Source organism: Epargyreus clarus, unplaced genomic scaffold (genome assembly GCF_041222505.1).
Source record: "Epargyreus clarus isolate Ecla_fem2 unplaced genomic scaffold, WU_Ecla_fem_2.2 ptg000026l, whole genome shotgun sequence".
In the NCBI taxonomy this organism is placed as follows: domain Eukaryota; kingdom Metazoa; phylum Arthropoda; class Insecta; order Lepidoptera; family Hesperiidae; genus Epargyreus; species Epargyreus clarus.
In genome coordinates this window covers 81921-107546 of record NW_027332233.1, presented here as the reverse complement: position 1 = coordinate 107546, position 25626 = coordinate 81921, and the positions used below count along the sequence as shown (strand labels likewise).

Below are 25626 nucleotides of genomic sequence, written 5' to 3'. Positions count from 1 at the left end.
CCTATTAGGAATTGATTTTACAGATGTTGATGAATTGCAGTAATATTGCCAATTACCACCATTGAGGACTACTTACTCGTACATGGTTTTACTCTTTATATTAAGTAAAAAAAGCAGTAAACATTATAAAAACACTTCGCTTAACGTATCTGATGTTTTGCATGGTCATTGGACTTAATTAAAAACTTTGGTTTGAGCAAATGTCAGTATGTCATTCATGCCTTCAATTCAGAAACAAAGAAAAATAAATCAAAGTTCCTACTACTTAGTTAAGATCATTCAACTTATATCTTTCTCTTTGTTTTGTCTAAGTCGATGTATAATTTACGTACAAGCTATTATAATATTATTAGTACTTAAATAAAAATATTGTATGATAAGCTGACAGCTCCTACAACAACAACTCCTTAGTAACAATCATACCGCAATGTATTAAATGTAAAAAACAGTATGTTAAAAGTAATTTTGATGCCAATTTACTTTACAAATAACTTTTTACTTATTTCAAACTCTTAAATAAAGAAAGGAAACATTACATAAACATAGAGCTTTAAAATTAGTTTTAACTGTAATTTAGTAGACATAACATACATACAACTACAAACACTATTAATAGAACTATAAAACAATTTCTTCGATTATAATAATTTAATTATTGATCGGCCCATGTTTCAACGAACGGCTATAATAAACTGCAAGCCGAAATTAAATCCGTTAACAGCGTGCGCAAATAGACCGTAAAGTGTGAATAATGCGCGCCCAAATCGGCCCAAGTTTCGCAACCACAATTATCGAATCTGCGCAACGCACTTGCCATATTATACAACAATTACTTGCCACTAAGAGAACGAACAAGATAGAGGCTGGTAGTAATACTGTTTGATTTGTGTTTGGAGTATCTGTCTGGATTCAAATCAAATCATGTTTGTAAGTTGTTGAGCTGTTTTCGATCAAGTGGTGTGAATTACTTACATTTGTAGTAAGTAATTTAATAAGTAAGTTTGTTAATTGTTAATAATATATTGGTCTGTATTTAATGCAAATCTTCAGGTAGATATTAACTTTGAAACACTGTAATAGTCTACCTAATGTAATCGTCTTATTGATACTAAGGTTTTTATTATATAAAAATTAATTGCTGAAAAGACAATAAAAATAGTAATGACATGAAAGAAAAAAATATCAATAGCTGAAAATGTTATCAATACTTAAGCAGTTTATCATAGCTATGGCCGTATGAGCATTCTAAACATATTCAAGCTCTAAGTACTAAGCAAATATTGAAGAGTGTGAGCAGTGGGACATGCCTACAGTTTTTGTGCGCCGAGACAAGTGGAATTCACAGTTACTGCAGGGAAAAAATACAAGAGCACATAACCGTAATAAGATAACCAGTCCCCTCAGCAAACGAGCGCCGATCGCCGATCGCGGGCTTAATGATTGTATCTGCTACTTTTTGCAGCCGCTTATTATAGTTGCCCAAATGGAGCGCTCTCCAAATTATTTTAATTTCAATTTACGTTTCAAGAGACAATGCCAATTATTTTATTGAATTGTTTATTGTGCTGTACCTCTGCTTGGAAGTTTTAATTCATTAAATCTATATATCTAAACTTAAATCTTGATAACGTTAAGTTAAATAAATGTGTATTGATTTACCAAACTTTACATCTACAAGTATAGTTTGGTGTACGTACCGTAGTATTGGTTTTAGTGATTTAACAATATAAGGTTCATTCACCTTAATTTGTTCATCCTTAGATAATATAAAGATAGCCAGTGGTTTTACCAGCGAACAGCGGCCAGTATAGAAAATTCTTTGACACTCGGGCAGGTTGTGTGGAGAAAATGATCTGTCTCATAAATAGCACTGGAACCGGTCCAGCCATTGAGCACTCGGAGGCTCCGGGGCCGTTTGGCATATCTTACGTTCCTTCATAGCTACGTTTGTTACTAGGCGGTTTTCATTGAATTTAGTACACAAATGGTAAATGTATTTTACATCCGATCGTTTGAATAGAAGGCTTTTACTTTTATGTGAGAATTTTAATGACATGTATCTCACAAAAGTCATACGGCCGAGTTCTATTAGCAGTTTAACGTTCATAGATACATAAAAAAGATGAAATAAAATACGCAATATTTCATTAAAAAAAATGGTCCTATTTACCGACTAATATCACCTATACCACAATGAATTATAATGACATATTCGATATTTTGGATTATATTTTCGATCAAGTACAAACGAAAAGGTTAAATCAAACACACTCTCTGTTTCCGCCTCGACTTTAACTTTGTATACCTGCTCGTACATGTTTGTAATTTCCCAATTTTGTTGCCTTTTTTGGAAAGAATTAACGTAAGCCCGCCTATTCTTAATTATAACTATTCTACTTCTGTATTACTTTTTATAACTATTCCTGTTTTCTATCTTTACCCACAGGCTGTCTGCAAAAAAAAAAAAAACAATCTAACGGATGCCGCCCTTGAACAAAACTTTATATTTAATAGCGTCATTTCCATGTGATTTACTTGATGCACCAAAAATGAGAATATTTATTGTACAAAACTATACCTACTATGAATATGCCTTAACAGTTTTCATGAGCACGCAGTGGACCGAACAACCGTATTGTCAGCACGTTCACCCCCAGGGCGGTGGGTGCGGGCGGGTGCGGCGCTGGTGATGTAGCAGTGCTCGCTCTGGTGCCGAGGTGCGCGAGCAAACGGGTTCCGAGCGGCCACCTGCCCGCCGCGGTCAGCGGCGCTAGCCGACCTTCAACTGTGAAAGTCACGACACAAGGACGCACACTACTTTTTACTTAATCAACACGAAAACCAACAAGGTTTTCATTTCATAGAACTTTATTACATGTGATGAAGGAAATAAGTTATAATGAGTTGATAATATTAGTCTTAACTTTAGAGTCAATGAACATGTTTCAGAAAAATTTTCCTTTTTAAAAACACCTGCAGCACCATGATTACGATTTATGAATAGATATAAATATAATACTACGACTTCATAAGTTATTGTACCCTCCAAAGTAGAGCATAGGTTAGGTACCATAAGACACGAAATTCTAGTCAAGCCACAAAAATAACTCCGACACTTTATAGGTAAATAAATAATAACCAATATGTCAGAAGAGCTGCATGAAAACAAGTTAATATGCGATCGGAACGGATTTACAGCAGGTTAATAAGAGAAACGCTTGTCGGGAGGGTAATTACTGGCGGATGTATCGAGGGCGCGGCGCTCGTCCTGCGACCGCGTAACAGTACTACGTGCGCAGGGCTCGCTAACTACACTCACACTCTATTTTTTCAGTCAGATACATTATATTTTTTTACAATGTAGAGAAACAAGTAGCAAACGACAATTCAATCCACCTGATGATAAATGGCTACTGCCGCCCATGGAAATCTTTATTCAACCCTTGATTGAAATTAGGCAGAATAGGTGTACCGGCGATACCGCTGGAATCGAACCACAAAGTGTTTAACTACCGTCCACAGTAAACTGTATAATTATTATATTAATATGTAATATATGTACTTACCTAACATGTGCAAATATTTAACTTCTCTTCCCTACCCTTCCAATACGGTAACTGGAAACTGTTAGGTAGCATAAAATTCAGGGTAATGATTAATGTTTTATATTTGATACGAGTATACGAATAGCAAGTTTGAGATATGGTCAGCTGAGTTGTGGTCAAATGATCACAAGATAAGACAGTAACAAGTAGGTAATGAAGGTAGGGTTGCAGCAGCCCTGCGCGTACGCACCTGTTTCCAGAGCGGCCGGTGAAAGCGGTTGCACTGAATTCAGCGCGCACCGCTAGCTCTTGCCGGCTCGCCACCTTGCCGCCTTGCTGTCTTATAGTCTTCACGTCTTACCTGGCAACTGATGACAAAATTACTCCTAACAATAAATGAGTATTACATTACTATAGGTAGTTACAAAAATTAAGATGCACTAATTGAAATAAAATATTCATAAGTCTTAGTATATTGCTAATTACTAAGTTTTGTTAATGCTACTACTACTACTTAATTTGTCACAAAACGAACATATTTTATCATATTTACTTATCTGTCAACGAAGGTACCTAACTGCCTTATAGAATTGTCATTGTAATAACTATGAATATTCTACATCTATTTTCGTTTAAAGGGTTTTTAAAACCCCAAAGCGTGTAATGTTGATAGCATTGTCCCATTGAACAGCTGAACTGCCGAACGCGATAAGATAACGCCCGATAGTGATTATGATTTATTATCTAATTATCGTCATGACAATTAGATCGTGGTCGGGGACCAAATAATTCTCATAACTGATAACCGTTCAACTCAATGGTAATAATTATATTGTTTATGTCAGTCCGTTTCAGTTTATTTTTATTTTATTTTTATATGGGAAACATACAATTTTAAATACACACAGCAATTTTCACATAGACATAACAAAAATCAGCAAAGTTTCCATTTATATTATATGATAATTGTACCTTATTTTTAAGCTGACTTCTTTTAGAACTTACTAAAGTCAAAACTAAATAATGATGATATCAAAAGAAGAACAGTATCGATATCTTTGTAGTATTCCAGCCAGGACACGCGGATGTCGGGCATAACAGTTTATAACTTCAGACATCTTCTTCTTCAGACAACTTCTCTACCGATAAGCGGTCCGTATTATCTTCATCGCAACAAAGCGTGTTATAATTCAGAGGTGAGAAAGAAATGTTTAACAAAATTTTAGGATAAAATCTTTTACCTTCAATATAGCACGCGAACGAACCTTTTTCCTCCTAATTGTTTTAGTAACGCCATATCTTAATGGCGGCCCACTACCCTTGTAATTTGTTTATACTCTCCATTACAATGACAAATTGACACGTTAGCAAACTATACAGAGCTGCACCTCGGTTTTGCCTGGATAAAAAAATGAAACAAATGACCGAGCGCACAGAGTTATTGACTCTACATATTAAATCAACACATTCAATTATCACATGTGAAACTGATAAATCCTTTTTAACACCTTTTTAACGGAGTAAGCCAGAAGTGTGACAATCCTACGATAATACTGGTTATGCAATGTAAATAGACGTTGAATAACTTTTATTTTAATTATGACCAACAAAAAATTTTGTTCAAATCTAGGATATTAAAAGTTGCCAAAACCACAAAGGGCATCAGGGGTGCCTCGGGAGTGGTCCCGGGGTGTACGAGGAGGGGGAGGAAGAGGGCAGTCACTCCGCTAATTAACTCGTCGGGCGCGGCTCCACTCCATTACCGACTGTTTATTGTGACAATTATTCGGCCGCGCCCGCCCGCCCCCACTCGCACCGCGCCCTGCTCATTCACGAAACCTGAAATCATTTCTAATATTGCTAACACTAAATACACTAATAGGTAATATTTCTTGTCCAAGGAGGGTGTGCGGCCGGGAATGGCTCACCGGAAACGAATTTTTTTTTGTAATTAATATTCGAGGGAGAACAGTCCACCTGAAAAGGACAATGCCCTCAATTCTCAATAGACAAAACGAAGCCATGAGATTGTTGCATTGCTTTATATCATCGTACTCTCAAATTATTCTTTAAATCACATTTATAATCAAACCTATCATTCTTAGGGTTCCATAGCTTAAGAAAAATGTAAACATATTTGCTCCGTCTATTCAAGTGACGGATAAAAAATGCTATGTGTAGGTTTTCAAGAATGATGTATATAGTTTTAATAAATGATTAGGTTATGTTTTATTCAAATCAATTGTAATTAAATAGTAACAGGATCGTTGAGAAGTACTACAAAGTAGAAACTTATTTATGCTGCCGATTAAATTAATGTTGATCCCGATCACGGGACTCTACATTACGCGTGGGCCGACACGCACTTCACCGCGTTTAATTGAATCTTAAATCGTTCATAAATTCAAAGTGAGTTGGCTGAAAGTGATCAGCATCCGGGAGCGCTGAGCCGCAGTCGCGTTGCCAGCGGCAGTGTACGCTTTTGTTTACGGCCGGCAAAATGCCATCGAACCCGCGCTGAACCCCGCGTGTTTGCGGGACCACTTGGCGGCAATCCCGCGTCATTAGAGCCTTCGCCGCGAGCCGCGCGCAAACACCACCCGTCTAACTAACAATTACACTTCGTAGTAACCGCTTCTCGATTCGATAATCAATTCCATAAATTACGAGTAGCATTTCTTTTATTTAAATAACTAATTTAATGACTTCCTGCGACCTTATTGTTAAGCATCTACGACGAAATATTTATCCGGATTTAAGTCTCGCCTAAAAAACTAGTTTAATACATTATAATTAGCCGTCGTGGATATGACACAAAAACAACAAGAATGTTTATTTCTACCTCCTTTAATTGGAAATGTTAAACGATGCATTTTTTCTTACATAAATCATATTGAGATGAAAGCGCGATCGGTGTGGAAGTTTTGTAACGCGAGCGGGCAGCTAACAGCTGTGCGTTTATATTCGTAACCCGAAACTGTTTCTACGAGGAATGTACGGTGGCCGTTACCGCCGGTAGCTTATTCGCTCATAGATAAAGCCTTCCCAGTCATCGTCGCATTATGCAAATCAAACGTAACACAACATGTCGCTGATTAATGATTATTGCCCTTGCGCTCTCTTTCCCTGTATATGAGAGCTGCGTCGAACAACCAATTTGCAATTAAATCATCTAAAATCTGGTTTCTTGGGATGAAAAGTTGCCTCGCTGTCGTAAATTCCACCTACTTTTACTAACATTTCCGAGGTGAATCTGGGGCGAGAATTAAGAGTCCCGCCCGCAAAAGTTAATAACGGACTGCACGGAATTCAAAAAAAATATCGGCATCTCTTCAACACCCATTCTTTTCCAACCATGTAATAACATTAGTATTTGTAGGCACTGGAGCTCATAATATTATTCCTTAAACGTATTACATGATAGAAGACGTTCTAGATTTCCACTGTCACCCTTTTTAATTAAGTTTGCATTACTTCCGCTAATTGAAACCGTTATTACTTTATTTAATGGGAAATATTTGAGCACAACGTGAACGCAGTGCGCCTCACACGCGCCTACCTCGCTGACAGTGTAGTTTACCCGCTTCTAATTACATTAGTGCTAACTCTAATATACACACGACATGTCCAGAATTTTATAGGTAAAATCTTTAGAAATATCTCATACCTAATACTTACTAGTAAATAACAAAATTGTTGTTGTAATATTTTATATAGGATTACGAGAATATTATTAGAATATTTCTATATCATAATAACATGACTAGATATAATGAAACTGTCAGTAGTACGAGTATGTAAACCACCATGTTGTACCTATATCTATTAACAAATAAACTATTTGATTTGATTCGAGTAGGTTCGAACTATTAATTAATGATTTACCAATGAAATGCGGTCAATTTTTTTATATTTTTGTTGTACTACCTATAAGATGGAGTTTTACTAATTACTAAAAATTTAAATAAATCAGACATAAAAAATAAAACTAGTCGAAGATAAATTAAAAGGCAACATAAAATGAAGTGTCCCAATCGCTACCTCGTGGGAAAGTCCCAAGAAGGCTGCGTTACGACGATAAATGGCCAAATTAATTCCTTGGGCAAAATAAGTGGATATCCGGAAATATTAACCAATTGCGAAGATTTAAATATAATAAGATATTTAGCTTTCTAACGAGAGGTACCGTCGATTTCGTTTTTGTTATCCAAAAATTTGCATTTGTGTAATTTCGGAATGAAAGTACCTATTACAGTTTTCATTAGTGGGTTTTTTTACATTTTCTTGCTAGAAAAATGTTAAAATAGAACATGGCACAGATTTATAAGGAATATAAACTTGAACACAGTAAAATCATCTCGTATTAGAATGCGCAAAGATCGAGTGGACACGTTGCGATAGACATCGCCTCGCCAAGTCGCCACCACCTGTCTCGCGGCGACACGCCTGGCGCCCGCCCGCCAGCCAGCCAGCCAGCCAGCCAGCCAGCCAGCCAGCCAGGCCACTATGTAGTACTATACTTGTTGTGATCCTGAAAATGAAATATTCAAACAAATATATTCAACTTAAAAATAAAGGATATTTTAAATAATAAATATACATCTTCACTAATTACATAGAGTTACATTTTTTAAGATTGATATATGTTAGATTGATTACATTAAACTTAGACATTTCATAACAAATAATCTTGAAAACCTCGATTTCTAAAGAGCTTTTTGAGGAGCATCTTGACATTTCTCTTTATCGTTGATGATATGTAGTTACTTAGTCAACAAGTCCACTCCATTAAAAAACCGCATGAAAACGTAGTTATGACATACCTATTATCTTCAAAACTTTAGTAAGCTTACATTGTCACCAGTTCAACGATGGTTTTTTATCGTTCATGGAGCAACGGAACGAGCCCATAATTATTCTCTTGAATGGTATCTGATGACACTAATCGCGGGCCACATGAAGCTGATGAAGCGGTCGCAGATGTTACACTACAACTTACAAGAAAACATCCCGGATAATAAATTCCGAAGGATGCTGCAACACTACTATTACACCGATGAATATAAAAGTGGCTTTATTAGAAAACATATAAAACAAATATGATAATTTAATAATATAGGTACCTATACGCTATTCATTATTTAATTAATAAATAACCTATTTCCTTTGAGAAGTTGGTTACTAAATAAACGCATGTTTCATAATATCGGAACTTGGGTTTTGTTCTAAGGCAATCGCGAGGTTTTAACAATATTACCGCTGTTAAGGTTCTATATAACGAACTGGTGAGGAGTAACCTGGAACACAGTGCTGTCATATGGTCCCCATATGAAGAAAAGTCTATCCACTCACCTCTATCCACTCACAGGTCTGCTGGAAGAAATTTCTTACAGAAATAAGCAGTGCCTTTGTACATACGATTTCTTTATATGTTTTTTTCCTCTTGTATCTATATTGTGTGTGTGCATAAATAATAAATAATAAATAAAATAAATAAATAAAAGTATGCGGTAATGTTGGAGCGTGTACAGAATAAATTTACAAGGCACCTGTACATGAAATTATATGGCGTATATCCGTTTTATCCTTTGATGTATCCCACGCTATTCGTGTTAGGTATGGTGGGATACAACGAACTGAGGGTGCGTCGTGAATTTACGTTAGTGGTTACTTAGAGGTGCGACTTACAACCCGTTAGTGTTGCAGTCTTTACATATTTGCGTGCCAAATCGGTTTGTGTGGCGACGGCATCGCCCGCCGCTGTTGGCGCCTCCGGCAGCTAGGACCTAGCTACTGGCCAAGGCTCCCCTCACCAGAGCTTTCTAATTTTTAATGAGGTCCACAATAGAAGTGACGTCTTTTGTTGTCACTGGAGTGAATTCGCAAAAGTGTCAGTATATTTAATATCTTATATGTAACGCTACAATTAGGCTACTCTATCGCTTTAGGTTAAGAATACCTGTAATGATAGATGTAACGATAAATAAATAAATAAATAAATAAATAAAAAATAAATAAATATTATGATGAAATCAATTATTGGGTATAAGAAATGGTATACGTTTGGGTAAAATAAACTCCCTAAATATTAATTTTATTTTCTTACTTATAATTACATATCTTACATTGTCCATTAACATAACACGTCCATCGGCTGAGTAGGTACTGTAGGCATTTGGTACAGCAGCGTGGTCGACCTCGAACTTGTGGATAATAGACCATCGGTCTATTATCCACAAGTTCGAGGTCGACCACGCTGCTGTACCAAATGCGGATGCTAGGCCTTTGGTTAGTGGCTTACTTGTGGCTGTTTAAACTGCTCATAAGGCAAAGCTAAACAATGCCACCCACTCTTTACCTATCAGTTTGATAAAATAATTATTATAAAAGAAACTAATTTATACCATAAATATTTCCAACTGATCAAATCCATTTTAGACCAGTAACGATGTGTTCGAGAGCTCCATTTCAGTGTGATATGCTCACACATTATAAATGTGTGCGCGCGAATGATAAGGGGTCGCCCGATAACCCGACCGAGGCCGTCGATGACTTGGAAATAATTGTACCTACTGATATAGGAAAATCAGTCATACGCTAGAGTTGTAAAGTAGAATTTGGAATTAAGTGAATATGTATTTAGAAGTGACACTCGTCAAGTGCACGCTGAACGCGGCGGAGGCGCGAGGCGCGGAGGCTCCTCGTGCGAGTATTTCTGTCCGATACGAGTCCATGTGCAGGCGTTAATGACTATTTGCTGTACAAGTATGTCACATGTGGCCGGAACATCGGCCGCCCGACCACGTGGCCGCAGCGCCCACGCACGCCACCGACACCGACCTGGGATCCACATTTAAATTTACGATATTAACTTAATTAATTTATCGGCCCTCTATTTAATTGTCTACTGAAAATATAAATTTGATTTTTAACACGCTTTCATTAGCTTGGGTTGTACGTTTGTATGTATGTATGTACGTAACAGTAACGGACTCTTTGAGCCCGATTTCTATCCACTTTGAACGTTCAGTTTAATTCAAAATTTTGAAGAATTATCAAAAACCGATGACAATACACGATTTTAATAATTTTGTACCATTGTCCTTATCAACATCCTCAGGATTAACAATTTTCGAGGCGAGATTTTTCAAGCACCTTCAGCAAAGTTCATCGCAAGTTTAGATTGCAAATAATTATTGCTTTTTAGTTACAATAGGCGTAACTGTTATAGCGTGATTTTTAGTTTAGAAAATAATAATGTTATTTCCCTATAACTCAAATGTTTCCCTATTCCAAATGTTTCCCTATAACTGAAACATATCTACGAGTATAATGCCCTCTTGTAAAATGATTTTTTGGGTTCCGTACTCAAAAGTTAAAACGAAACCCTCTGCGGTCTGTTCGTGTGTCATTGGGCTTTATCTCTTATATCGTAATAGATAGACACTTGATTTTTTTACAAACGATGCATAATGGTGGTCGCTATAACAACAAATACTAAAAATCAATAAATAATTATAAGTAGTTCAAAAAACTAAAAAACACGCTTTTATGATAAAATCAACTAAAAAGTAGAAAATAATTTTCAATCTAAGAATCAATTAAGTAACAGTACCTAAATAGTATAATTGTGGAAAAAGTGTGGGGCGCTTTTCGAACCTGATAAATGGAGCACCCCACGCCTTTTCTCTAAGTATCTCCAAGATCTATTGCAACAACCAATTAATTTGCGTGGTTTGTCTGTAGCATTATCACGGACAGAACATGTTTAATGTATGTGTAATAATTAATCATTAACTTAAGTTATTTTATGACATGTCTTGTCAAACATATTATACATATAATTGTATACGTATTGTGGTAGCAGAAATAATTCTGCTATTACAATACCAAAAAGCGTGTAGCTGAAGAAGCAGCAAGTTACATACCAGCATGGGTAGCACTAGCCACCTCACTTACAATCAGGTAGACTACATAATCGTTTACCACTGACACAAAGACAGCAAAAGTGTAACGAACTAATAACGAAAACAATACCCCTCACGTCACGTGACTGACAACGTGACTACTACCAGACCGGGAGTACACAAGAGATGAATCCTGGAACACTAGCGCTAGTGTAGACATAGGCACGTAGGTATGTAGCTCGCCATGAGTTAAATATACTTATACACATATTTGCACCGCAATACGATAAATGTCAAATAAAAACTTATTTACAGAAATAAACCTTATAAGAAAAATGTAAACGGTCGTCCAAACGAAACAACAGCTCGAGCCAGTCCCGCTATAAACTTTTACGACGTATAAAAGTCATAACGCTAATCAGACCAAAAGATTTTATTGGACATTTCGATTTAAGGTCTAAGATAATGTGGTTATCCGTAACTGTCACAAAAGTTTGCATAATTGTACATTTTTAATTTACAGGTAAACGGGTAGGATAGATTTTATTATATTTTCATGCATGCCTAATATTAGTTTTTGACTCAAGCCAAGAAAAATATAAAATTAAATTTCAAATTTTGTGTGTAAGTCAATTTGCTATCGCAATATTTTGTCTCCATACGAACTGTACATTTTCTCATTACAAGTATAAATAAGGCGAATTCAGTCAGTGATAGCTATTTGATAAATGTATCGACACAAGTCATTTATAATGCAATAATATTAGAGAAGACATAAACACAATAAATATTGTATAAGAATTATGCTCCAATTAGTTTTGAATTAGCCGGTGAGAGGTGGTTGACAGCCGCCCACGCCCGCGCCCGTGGGCGGCGGCCCGCGACTCCATCGCCGCCATCGATCTTACTTCCAGCGATGTTTAGAACCATTTTATTGTATTTAAAGAATAAATCACCCATTTTTTTCGCCAATCATCAAATGGTTTCAAGATGTGACTTTTTATGTTATATCAATCGGTCTCGTGTCGATCACAAATGCGCTATGGCGCTGTCGGCTACCTTGAAGTTTCGCATCTACTCGTATTAAGTGGAATTAAGGCATCGTGTTCCTTCTACTTTTTCACCGATTTTATATGTAAATATTTTATAGAGATACATTACATAAAGTTCTGATCGCTAAACTATTCTACTACCTCATTAGAATAATGATTAATCCTAGTTATAGAGTATTGAAGTACAATAACCAATTCTTGGCCATTTCTAATTGCCTACAGCACCTGATCATTATGACATATGACAGGGAAGGTTGCGTGCGCGGCGAGGGCGCCACTCGCCCTTTAACGAACCACTCTAACAAATTAGCTCGCATCTAGCGTTATAATTAGATTAGCATACGCAAATAAACATATTTTGGTGACATGAAACCATAAAACCTTTTGTTGGATTAATGAAGTTTATTACATGAAATGGCATTTACTCGTATATTTCCCGCACACGATTCCGTAGCCGTCACCTGGTTTGACACTACCTATTATTTCTAACGCAAGCCTCTTAGGTGGCTAAGGCTTCTGTAAACGCTACATAAAACTCTACATGATAACATAGTATACTCTTAATATTTAGACAACAAGATAGTGTAGTAAGCCACTTCCACGTACAGATATTGTGTTTTATTGTTATAACATAATGTCAACGATAGAGCCCATCCACTTATCGCTGCACAATCGTCCACACGAGCTACCCGAAGGGCGTGCCACAGGTCGCGCGCCACAGGTGGGGCGCGGCTCACCCTCGCTCTCCTCGCCCGCCGCCCGCCCTCGCTCACCCTCACCCCGCCGCGCCCTCAGGTTAAGCTACTCATATTCTAACTATTTGTTCACCGCCAGCACTGTGTCAAGCGAATAATGATGTTTTTGTGTCAACCTTAATAGATTTTGATAAATTGGGTTAATTATACATGAATAGTGACCTAGCCTTTCTGGTTATAATACTACCTCTATATTACCATTATTAGAGGTACTTCATGCAGTGTTTATTAAATATTTTTTTAATATTTATTCGATGACACTTGTAGCGAAGCAGTTGTAGCACCGATTTGACATGTAGGGGTACCGGGTTCAATCGCCAGCCTATAGGGAATTTAGAAACTCAATTAAAGAGGCTATATATTATATGCTTCGTACAAAATAATGTTCCACTAATTGTGTAATGAACACGCAGAAAACTTTACATAATTTTACATATGATAGTAACAAAAACGATTACATTTTATCGACGTCGTTGCATAGCAAATGAATGAACGTGTGAATGTGTCGAGCCGAACTAGCTTGGACGTTACCGGAACGCATAAACATTTTATAGGTTTTTTCATTCTCTATCAACTGGTTCGCGGTGCTAATGGGTTTTTTATAAGTGAATAAGGTATTAGGTATTATAATCAGCCGCGCTCGTGGATACCGCCCAACAAGTTTGTCACTCGTTACAATACAATCGTGTGACAGTGGATCGACTTGTGTCGCCGAGGTTATGCATACATTATCATAAAACGAAGGCCGAAGACGAGCCTCTGTTCCAAATGTAAACGTTTGTTCTTGCTTCACGCGGTCAAACAAAATTAAATATAAAATATACGGTTGAAGCAATTGGTAAATTTAGAAAGACGAGTGCACCATAATTTTGTAATAGTATTTAATTATAAATTTTTAGCACAAAATAAATAGGACTGAAATCGTATTAAATTGGCCTCGGTCCTCATGGAACCTAAGTACCTAATGCCATATACCTTGTAGGTGAACCAATGCGCGCTTCCATCCATAACATACCAGGGATCATACCTTAGTCGTAGAATAGAGCTGTATGTAAATACGTTTTTTTATAATATGGAGTAGCAGACGAGCATGCAGTCCACCTGACGGTAAGTGGCTACTGCCGCCCATGGACATCTGTAATCGATTCCAGATAGGATCACATATTCGTACCGGATGTCGGCTACGAACTAAGCTGGAACGCCTCGGAAAAGTATGTCCCCCTTACCATACCCTTCAAACCAGAACACGGCAGCGCTTAACACTGCTGTTATAAGGCAGAAATAGGTGTGGCGGTGGTGCCGCCAGAGTCGAACCACAAAGGGTTCTACCACCTTCAAACTACTATTAAATATAGCCAGATATTGATAAAATCAGTCTGAAATAAAAATCGTTAAAATTGATATACCGTCTAAATTACATAAAGAATCAATGGAACATAATATTATGAGAATAACCAAAAGGTTCAATGAGTTGTTTACTAGAATTGTTTACTTTCAACAATTTGCCTACTGTAGTATCTTAATGTCCTATACACCATAATTAATATAATTATTTAATCATTATTTAAAATAGCGTGACATAAAGATTTTCTACTTAAATTAAAGTTTAAAATACGTAACGAACGAATGAAGTGGGTTCCTCCTATACCTAATGTGCATCACGGATGTAAAGTGCAATGGACGACAAGTTACGTATAAAGTGTTCGTGGTCGGATCGCTGTCATTCTCAGAAAATCGACCTCAAGGGAAAATAATATAGCTGTACAGTACAAAGTAGAGATGCAACGGATAGTTGTTTGGCCGGATACCGGATACCGGATATTCGGCCTGGTCACCGGCCGAATATCCGGTATCCGGCCGCCGAATATTCGGCCGGCCAAACGATACCTACAGTTTAGTTCGGCGGCGGGCGCTTCGTGCAGGTTTCAACCTGTTACGTTCGCGCGGACCGAGGCAAGAAACGAGTTTTATTAGTTCAGTGTACGGAACTATTTCGTATGCAGTACACGTGCTCCCGCCTATTTTGCTGAATAGATAAGTTTTTTTTTGTGTTTAATGTGTATAGTAGTGTATATACGTAATTGTGAACTCGTACTTCATTCTGTGTTTATTTTATTTGTTTAAAATAATGGCAAATAAACGATCTCCGTTGTGGAACTATTTTGAAATAGAAAAAGACGATGCAAAGTACGTAGTGTGTTTAATTTGCAAATTAAAATTATCTCGTGGTGGCGAAGGGAAGAAGGCAGGGACTTCCTCTATGAAAAACCATTTGCAAAGCAAGCATCCCGACAAATTCTCCGAAATTTACGGTGGTCCATCTTCAACTTCATGCGGCGGAAGCAGAACTTTTCCTTCTACGAGTTCATTTGCAAGTACGAGCGCTCCCGCTCAGTCGGCTTCACATAAACAATTAACTTTGGCAGAGACAGTAGAAAGAAAACAGTATTGGGGTATCAATGACTCAAAATCTAAGGAATATCATTATTTAATTGGTGAAATGATTGCGTTAGATAATGAACCACTATCAATGGTGGACAGAGTTGATTTCAACAGGCTTATGCATAAAGCAGTTCCTCGGTACAAGATCCCCAGTCGTACATTAATACCCGACATTTATGACCGAATCAATAAAAAAAATATGGAAAATATTTCAAAAGCTGCCGTGGTGTCTGTTACGTCAGATATATGGACTTGCGACCACAATAATGAAAGCTTTTTAAGTTTTACAGCCCACTGGATATCTCCTGATTTCAAACTGGAACATGGCGTATTGGCAATCAAACCCTTTTCAGGGTCTCATACCGGGGAGAATATAGCGAACGAACTGCACGTTATTGCCGCGCGCTGGAACATTCCTCTGAATAAAATACACATTGTTGTGCACGATAGTGGGGCTAATATGGTAAAAGGAGTTCGGGTGGCTGAATATGATTCTGCTCGCTGCTTTAATCACTCGCTCCAAAGAGTCATCACTGAATCACTTAAATGTCAGCCTGATTTAATGGAGATGTTAGCTGCTTCTAGGCGTATTGTAACCCATTTCAATCACTCAGGACTAGCGCAAGAAAAACTGAAGGCCATTCAAAAGGAGCTGAATTTACCGGAACATCAGTTGGTGCAAGATGTCAGTACACGTTGGAACTCCACCTACTATTTACAGGAGCGTTTATTAGAACAGAAACGGGCTGTTTCTTTATATATTGCCGACCACGATAAACTTAGTAACTTGACTCCTCATCAGTGGAATTTAATGGAGCAATGTATCAGCCTTCTTAAACCTTTCGAGGAAATAACGAAAATTACCAGCTCAGGTTTGTCATGCATTTCCAAAGTCATACCACACGTGGCTACATTCATGAGGTACCTTCAAAAAGAAGAAACTGCGCGGAAAGTGCCGAATTTGTTGCATGTATTGATGTCTCTGAAAACTGAAATAGAGCAACGTTTTCAACATCTTGATGAAGATCCAAAATATTTCCTGGCTACTTTATTGGATCCCAGATTCAAAACCAGTTTTTTTGGGATAATACAAACAGAAAAAGCTAGACAAAAGCTGCTTCTGGAGGGCCTAAAAATGTAGCGAAGAGGATTCAAATAGTAGTGAAAGTGATTCGCCTCCAATGAAAAGAAGGGCAGGCAATGGCGCAACTGTTGTTCATGAAACATTTCGGGGTTGCTTTAACGAAGTCGCTCAAGATAATAGTCAAACCGAAGATACGACAAATAGTGCTATAGCCAACGAGCTTGACTTTTACTTAAAAATGGTCCGAGTTGATCGACAGAGTGACCATTATGAATGGTGGGCAGCAAACGCCAATCAATTCCCAATATTGATAAAATTTGCCCAAATATATCTGTCCTCACCATGTAGCAGTGTTTATAGCGAAAGACTTTTTTCAGAGGCAGGACTTGTTTATGAAAATAGGAGGAATCGTCTGTTACCCAAAAATGCAGAGAATCTCGTTTTTATTCACCACAATTTGCCGTTAGTTAATTATGAATATTAAACTCTCTTTTTATTTATTTGGTAACACTTATTTTATTTGATTAAGAATTAACATACGCTACGCTACGATTGGTTGTAGTATCCAACTAATGCTGATCATAGGATTCCTTAACAATCTTAACTATTTTAAATGAGGCTTTTTGATAAGTTTAAATTGTACGTTAAAGGTAATAAACAAATATTGATAATTTGTTGTTGTTTTCTTGTATACTAACCATTTTTCAAAGTTAAATACCAAACAGAATCACTATTCGGTATCCGGCCGGATAGTGTGTAACTATCCGGTATTCGGCCGGATAGTAAAATAATGGCCGGATAGGCCGGATACCGGATAGCAACCGGATATCCGTTGCATCTCTAGTACAAAGCATCAAGTGGTGGTCCCTAAAGTTATACATAAATATCAAGCAACATTTTCTACTTTACCATAATCGCCTGTTACAACCTAACATATTTCTCTCCTAGTTGGCCAACCAATCAGCCCAGATTTCCAGCAGTAGGTACTCTCCTACATTCTTTAGATCAATAATTCATATTTCATGAGCGAATGTTACCTTTTTTTAAATCGAGATTCAGGGATCCCTCATCATTGGTGACATTTAAATATACTGGTAATAGCTGTCTACATAGGTTTATATGTAAGCTTAATAACATGAAACTTGTGTATGAGGAATCGTATAATGTACCTATTTTATAGGTAGGCAAACGGCATTCGAAAACTAGAACTCGAATTTAGAATACGATCTTGACATTGTATCGTTTATTCATTTCCTAATTTCAATACAAAACCGAAACAAAAACTCACCTAGTCCCAACTTCGGTGGCAAGATATTCATAAATTCACTTTATAAAATCGATGGATTTCTGTGAATTGATTACGTTACCAACTGGCATGATGCCTCGGTGGCGAGACCCTAGCGACAGAGATTTTCGTAGATTTTAGCAATACAAAATAGATCACACTATCTACGCGAGCGTCGGCATTGGACCCGAAAGATTTAAAATTCAATTGAGGGCCACCAGGTGTCCTGCAAATACCTACTTATGCATGTTTTAACATTTGTTCCCTTTATTCGAAAAAAATGCTTACTTTGTGCTGCTAGAGTATGTAAACGTTTTCACCTATGTGTAAAAGGCAATTAACATATACAGGCATTGAACGTGGCAGTCACATGCATTTGTATACATGGACAGACATAGTCATCGTTGTAGAGCATATAAGTTCCGATGCTTTCATTTATATCTACGGTCTGTGTCTGCCGGCGTCTATCGGTCGTGTTACGAATCGCCATCATAAGTTACGATAAGTATGATATGATCATATGATACGTTAGCACACGTGGGGTAGCCGTGTAGGAAACTGTTTGTTTTATGTCTTTTACGGCTCATGTCAAGCACTTTCCATATCTGCAGATATACTTGATAGGCACCTACTCAAATCTACTCTCATATTTACCGATGTAATTGCGTTTATATTTTTATAAATATATGCCTACTTAGAAAATTACTAAAAAAACGATCTATAAAAATCCAATAGCTACAGCTTCAACCGTAAATATTAAAACTGTAAAAAGTAGCTACGTACAGAACATAGACATTGATGCTCATCTATGAAATAAACAAATGATTTGTACCTACTTATCGGAGTTTTAACAGTCCATCACGAACTTATCGTTTGTCGCCATTCAGAAATAGAACATCAAATATTTATACTAATCACTGATCGGAAAATAACGAAGACGACTCCAGATAACACAGTGACCCCAAATTATGTTAACACACATCGAGCCAAATGTGACTATATTATGATAGTAGCAGGGTGGATGTCTGGTCGCTGCACGGCGCCAGTGATAAGGGTTGCCCCCTGACCGCCGCGCGCTATCTCAAGAACGTCCTATCGCTGCTCCGGCCGCTGCGACGCTCAACCACCGCCATGCAATTACCTATCTGCTACTCGAACTCGATTAGTGACAGTTTATCACCTACTCATGAAAGAATAACAATAAAGACATAAAACTATATAATTATAAAATATAAATGCTTGAACGCGCATATCCAAAAATTGACCACATCCTTTTTTCCCTTATAGATCAAGCGAGAATATCTGTATCTCCGCTCTTCAATGATCCATAATATTCAAGCAGTGTGGGCGAATACCTACACTCTAAGCCACTCCGATTGGTGTACACCGTGTTTCCAGCAGTGGAACATAGAAAATGTTACAGTTATATAAGTATTTTCCAAGTAGCTGCATATTTTAAAACTAACTTTATTTATATTTCATAAATTATTGTACATGTTGTTCATGCTACCATTAATCATTTATTTATGCGTGTCAAGCGCCATCTTGCGAGTGTATGTGAATAGTGTATGTTATGTAAATAGGAGTTATATTGCATTGAAAACAACGATTACTAAATCTATGACCCCATCCTCCTTGTGTCGAGAATGGACATACCTACTTACTACGTTACATGAAGAAGACCAAATTCATGATAAATAGGAAAGGCTGCATCACAGTAGTCGTACCTTAGGTAGGTAGGTTCGTATTTACTTAATTACTCGCTAAAATAAATATTTTATGTATGTATGTAAGTACATACTATACTTCTTGTGGAATACATTATATTAGATACGTGTATTATCTATAAATAATTTCAGTAGTAGAAGGTGCATACCTTCTACTACTGAAACCTTTTACGTGCCTTTTACGTGCATACGTAAGATAGGTTTTAAAACACTAAGAAAGGATTTCAAATATACAATAGGTACCTATTTTATTTCACAATCGACAACTTTATCCGCTATTTTTTTACAAAACAGCGCTAATAATTAAATCAGACTAAATTTCGTTGAAGCAAGACTATAGGTACATATTACCTGCTTTTTTTTGTTGACGAGGGGAAAACCTTCAAAAGGTACCCGACGCCGTGGGAGCAACGACGGGTTATGTGGGACTTTTACCGCACTAAAACCGCCCCGGTGACCGTCCTCAGCGCTGCGTAGAGGACTCCGGGATCTCCAAAGGAACGCAACCGGAGTCCTCTTGGCGCGTGGCCCCGTCTGGCTCCGTCCAGATGCTTATGAAGCTCGCCACTCCGTGTGGAGCGTACGACGGTATGAGGTCACACATACCATCGTTCTTCCCGGAGTCGCTAGCCAGGCGGTTAGAGCTCCTACTCTTAGGTACATACTCGTATTAGCCATACTAAGTACTACAACAAATAGTTTCTAAATAAAATTTGTTTATGTGTCCGTCGGGACTACAGCAGAACAGGTTTTGATGGAACTTTCACTCAAACAAAAATAGGCCTTAATACCTACTGTGGCTTCTTGCTTTCGTCACAGTATAAGTATCTATACAGTATTCATACAAACGCACGAAACGCAAGTTATACCTACCTAGTTGATTTCAGTATGCACTCGGTATGCGAACAGGCGCGAATGTGCCGCAGTTGTTGGCAATCAAATTAATTTGATTGAATTCACCGCCATCTACCGATTAAAAGAGGCAACATTGGCGCAAAGAAGAGTAGACGACAGTACTACCATCTATCGGAGGACTTTTGCAACATTTTTATTATCGATGATAGTAGGGATGGAAGACCGCTATAAAAGCCGAACGACGCACCTGACTGGTGTTCTTTTCCTATTGTGATCATAAGCTGTTACTCTGCCCGTTTGAGGAACGATATTTAATTTGTATATTTAAATAAAGTATTGCATTGTAATGTAATGTGATTGTTTAATAAATATATTAGTACTCAAAGGTGTTTAAGTTAAAATCAGAAGTGGTCCGGATCAGTTGAAGCCAACATGGGTAAACGCAGCAAGCGCAGATATTCAAGGCGTACTCGTTCGACATCAAGTTCCACGTCGTCCTCATCGAGCGCAAGGACCCCATCGCCTCCTGCACGGAGAAGTAAAAAGGTATCACGTAAAGCTGATACCAAGACTGTAAGTACCTGTTCCGTTACTTTGAACAACCTGATACCAGAGTTTGATCCACTGAAGGATAACGTCAATACGTGGTTAAAGGTTATACAGTCATATGCTAATACGTTTTCTTGGACTGACGACATCATCCGCTTTCAAGCGTTAAATAAGCTAAAAGGATCTGCTAAAACGTGGTATGATTCTTTATTGCGCACGGACAACCAGTGGCCATCCTGGAACTGGAATGTATCTAAAAATAAAATAACCAATAGTTTCCAAATTCGGCGTAATATGTTTGAACTTTTGAAAGACATTATTGAGAAGAAACCAATCGAAAACCAGTCTCTTTATGAGTTCTACTTCGAACAAAAAAGTAAAATAGACCTTTTGTCACTAAATTTCTCAGATCAAGATATCATCTCAATAATATTAGGAAACATAGGAGATAGCACAATTAGTACATCTATAGAGGCGTGTTATTTTACGACGTGCGATGACTTGGCCAGTTTTCTTCACAGCCGTATATATAAACCTAGAAATAAACCAAACAATAACAATACACGTGAATATCAAAGTAAAGCGGTAATTCAAAATCAAACTAAAATTTCACCGACACCAATTGGTAATACGTTGCATAACCAGCCTAGCTCCAGTAGTGTTGCTATAGATAACGGACAGACTCAGTACCGAAAACCCATAAAATGTTTCGCATGCGGGGGTAACCATAAACGAAACCAATGTGATATAAAATGCGATTTTTGCGGTAAAAGAGGACACCTAGAATCTATTTGTTTTCAAAAGAAAAGTAACGTTAAACCAGAAAATCAAGATATAAAATTTGTTACATCATCTACCTGCAAGAACAAATTTATAAAGAGGGTAACCTTAAATAACTTTGCTCACGATGCATTTATTGACACTGGTAGCAGTTGTTCTTTAATTTCTGAGTCCTTGGTCGACAATAATTGTTTAAAAAGTGTCTTACTAAAGAGTCCGGTTAGTTTGCAAGGGTTCTCGAAGCAAAACTTAAAAACGGTAACACATTCGGTCACAGTAAGTTTACAGATTGACTCAATTATATTACAAAATATCGATATGTACGTAATAGATGATTTAGTGGGATGTGATATTTTGATAGGACGCAATGTAACTGAGCGTCCTGATTTAATATATTCTCGTGTAGGTGATGTACTTAAGTTTGATTATGCGGATTCATATATAGATTTTTGTAACAGCATTGATGAACTAGATATTGACACAGATTCACATTTTAGTCAACTAATAAGTTTGTTTAGGAAGTATAAAAATTGCGTAGCATCTACCATTAATGAATTGGGGAAAGTAAATAATCATGAAATGAATATAAGTTTAACAACATCTCAACCTGTACAGTGTAGGCCGTATAGAGCTTCTGTTGCCGATAGGAAAGCAATTAGAGATATAGTACATGAACTGATTGAAAATAATATTATTCGAGAAAGTAAATCTGCTTATGCTAGTCCTGCAGTGCTCGTAAATAAAAAGAACGGGGAAAAGCGTCTTTGTATTGATTACAGATCATTAAACAAAATCACTATAAAGAATAAATACCCAATGCCACGCATCGAGGATCTCATAGACAGACTTCAAGGTTATAAATGCTTTACTAGCCTAGACCTTAAAAGCGGTTATTATCAGATAGGTATGGATACAGAATCAATCGACAAAACTGCATTTATCACCGAGGATGGACACTACGAATTTTTGAGACTTCCATTTGGGCTTGTTAATGCGCCTTCATGTTTTCAACAGATGATGAATAAAGTGCTAGGAAACCTGCGTTTTGATAGAGTGATTCTGTATCTTGATGACGTGTATTTAGTTACTCATACAGTAGAAGAAAATTTAGAACTGCTTGAAGAGGTATTAAAAATATTTAGGAATAACGGTCTAACGCTAAATCTAAAAAAATGTCATTTCTTTAAAAGTGAAATTAATTTTTTAGGTTATAAAGTAAAGTCAAATGCTGTAATGCCAAATGAATCCAAGTTAGAAGCTGTTAAGAATTTTCCTGTACCTAAGTCAGTACATCAACTCAGACAATTTCTTGGATTAATTAGCTACTTTCGGAAATTTATCAAAGATTGTGCACTATTATCTAGTCCTCTTACAAAACTCTTAAAGAAGGACTCTCCATGGAGTTGGGAAGCAACTCACATGCATGCATTTAAAATTTTAAAAGACAAATTAACTTCCGATAGTGTCTTGTCAATTTTCGATCCTAATAAAGATACTATTTTGTACACGGACGCATCTAGAGATGGAATAGCAGGTATTCTTATGCAGGTTACTGAGGAAGGTGAAAAACCTGTCCATTTTTATAGTAGGCAAACGACTGATGATGAGAAAAAATACCATTCGTTTGAACTAGAACTTTTGGCTATAATTAGTTCGTTACAAAAATTTAGACTGTACTTGTTAGGATTGGAATTCAAAATCGTCACAGACTGCAATGCAGTCCGGTTTGCTTTAACTAAAAAGGATATAATACCTAGAATCGCTCGGTGGGTACTATCAACGCAAGAATTTTCATTTACAATAGCTCATAGGGAAGGAAATCGTATGCAACATGTAGACGCATTAAGTAGGAACCCGATACAATCTGGGGAAAAATCTGAAACCGAATTAATTCTATCAATAACTGAAGCAGACTGGTTACTTTCTGTGCAACAGCAAGATTCTGATTTAATAAAAATTAAAAATATCTTAGAGTCAGGCGAGGCCGAACAAAACAAGGACATTTTCAATAAGTACGAACTACTTGGGTATAAAGTTTACAGAAGAACGAGTCGAGGTCGTCGATGGGTGGTGCCAAAGAAATGTGTATGGCAAATCATAAAGTGCAACCATGACGATCTGGGTCATTTTTCTGTAGACAAAACTGTTGAACGTATTCAAAGTCTATAATGGTTTCCTCGTATGCAACAAACTGTAAAGAAATATATTAAAAACTGCCTTAATTGTGTATATTTTAAAAATAAAGGTGGGCGTAAAGAGGGTGAATTGTATCCACTGCCTAAATATGCGCAACCGTTTCATACACTTCATATTGACCATTTAGGACCATTTATTCAAACTCTAAATAAAAATAAGTATCTTCTAGTTATAGTAGACGCTTTTACTAAATTCGTTTTTATTTCCGCGGTTCGATCGACAAATGCTTCCTGTGTCATAAAAGAGCTAGAGCAGGTATCAAAAATTTTCGGTAACCCCAAAAGAATAATATCCGATGCTGGGTCATGTTTTACGTCTAGTGAATTTAATGAATACTGTACGAACAAGAATATCCGCTTGCACACTGTAGCTACAGGTATGCCACGTTCTAATGGTCAAGTCGAACGCTTCAATAAAACAATATTAGAATCTATGAGAACAATGGGAGCAGAAACAGAGGATAATTCATGGGATAGATGTGTGAAAAATCTGCAACAAGGCTTAAACAGTACTATTCATAAAACTATAAAAGCGGTTCCAAGCGAAGTCTTCTTGGGTTATAGATTAAGAGCTGATAGTGATATGTTATCCCCAAATGTAGATAACGACATACAGGTGGACGTTACCGCGTTAAGAAAATGGGTGGATGAAAATATAAAGAGCAATGCAAAAACTCAAAAGGAAAGATTTGATAGGACTCGAATGAAAGCAAAAACTTATAGTGAAGGAGATCTGGTCTTAATTAAAATACAGAGTCAAAACAATGACGGAAGAAGTAAAAAACTATTGCCAGTATATAAAGGTCCGTTTAAGATAACTAAACTTCTTGGGAATGATAGATATGAGGTTTCGGATTTACGTGGAGGTGAAAGAAGTAATAGGATGTATACTGGGATAGCAGCGGCTGAAAACATTAAACCGTGGATAAAAATTGATGATTGGGAATAAACTGCTTTATATAGAGATACCGTGTTGGCAAGGTAAAAAAACTCATTTCTGTTAAATTTTGTTGAGTCAAAATAAAATGCCAAAACGGATAATTAGCCCACTACAGATCTATCAAAATAGATAGATATGATATTTACAGTTTTTATCGATTCTAATTTCTGATTTAGACGTAATACATTATTAGTGATGCATTCTCCTTGCAAGGATCACTTTACAGTCTTTCTCTTATTAAACATGGATGGGACGAATTTGGTACACTAAAGTGAGATAAAAGCACTTTGTGGCAAATGGTCCTTAGGAATAAGACGAACCTGGAACACTCAAGGGGGATAACACCCGAGAAGTGCAGGCGGTCTTATCGGTGTAATATTTTGAGTAAGATACGGGTTGATAATGCTTGCATCGAGAATAAGTAGTAGCTGCAATAAGTAATAAATAATGTACGTGTAAGTTATTAACCAAATTTATGTTTCAGCATTTTATTTAGACTCGTGTGGTGCC

At 37.0% G+C, this 25626-nt stretch overlaps 1 protein-coding gene across 1 annotated transcript; it reads left to right on the top strand.

Moving 5' to 3' along the window:
• Positions 1–15759: 15759 nt before the first annotated feature.
• LOC140753014 (zinc finger BED domain-containing protein 4-like) lies at positions 15760–21194 on the top strand. Its single transcript, XM_073087364.1, has 2 exons — positions 15760–16386; positions 21099–21194. The coding sequence occupies exons 1-2, from the start codon at positions 15760–15762 to the stop codon at positions 21192–21194; spliced, it is 723 nt and encodes a 240-aa protein (XP_072943465.1).
• Positions 21195–25626: the final 4432 nt, after the last annotated feature.

Excerpts from the sequence above, each read along its gene's own strand:
- LOC140753014 (XM_073087364.1), top strand. The coding sequence starts at position 15,760 with ATGATTGCGTTAGATAATGAACCACTATCAATGGTGGACAGAGTTGAT. Across the intron at positions 16,387-21,098 it reads AACATCAGTTGGTGCAAGAT|CAAGCGCAGATATTCAAGGC; the intron begins GTCAGTACACGT and ends GGGTAAACGCAG.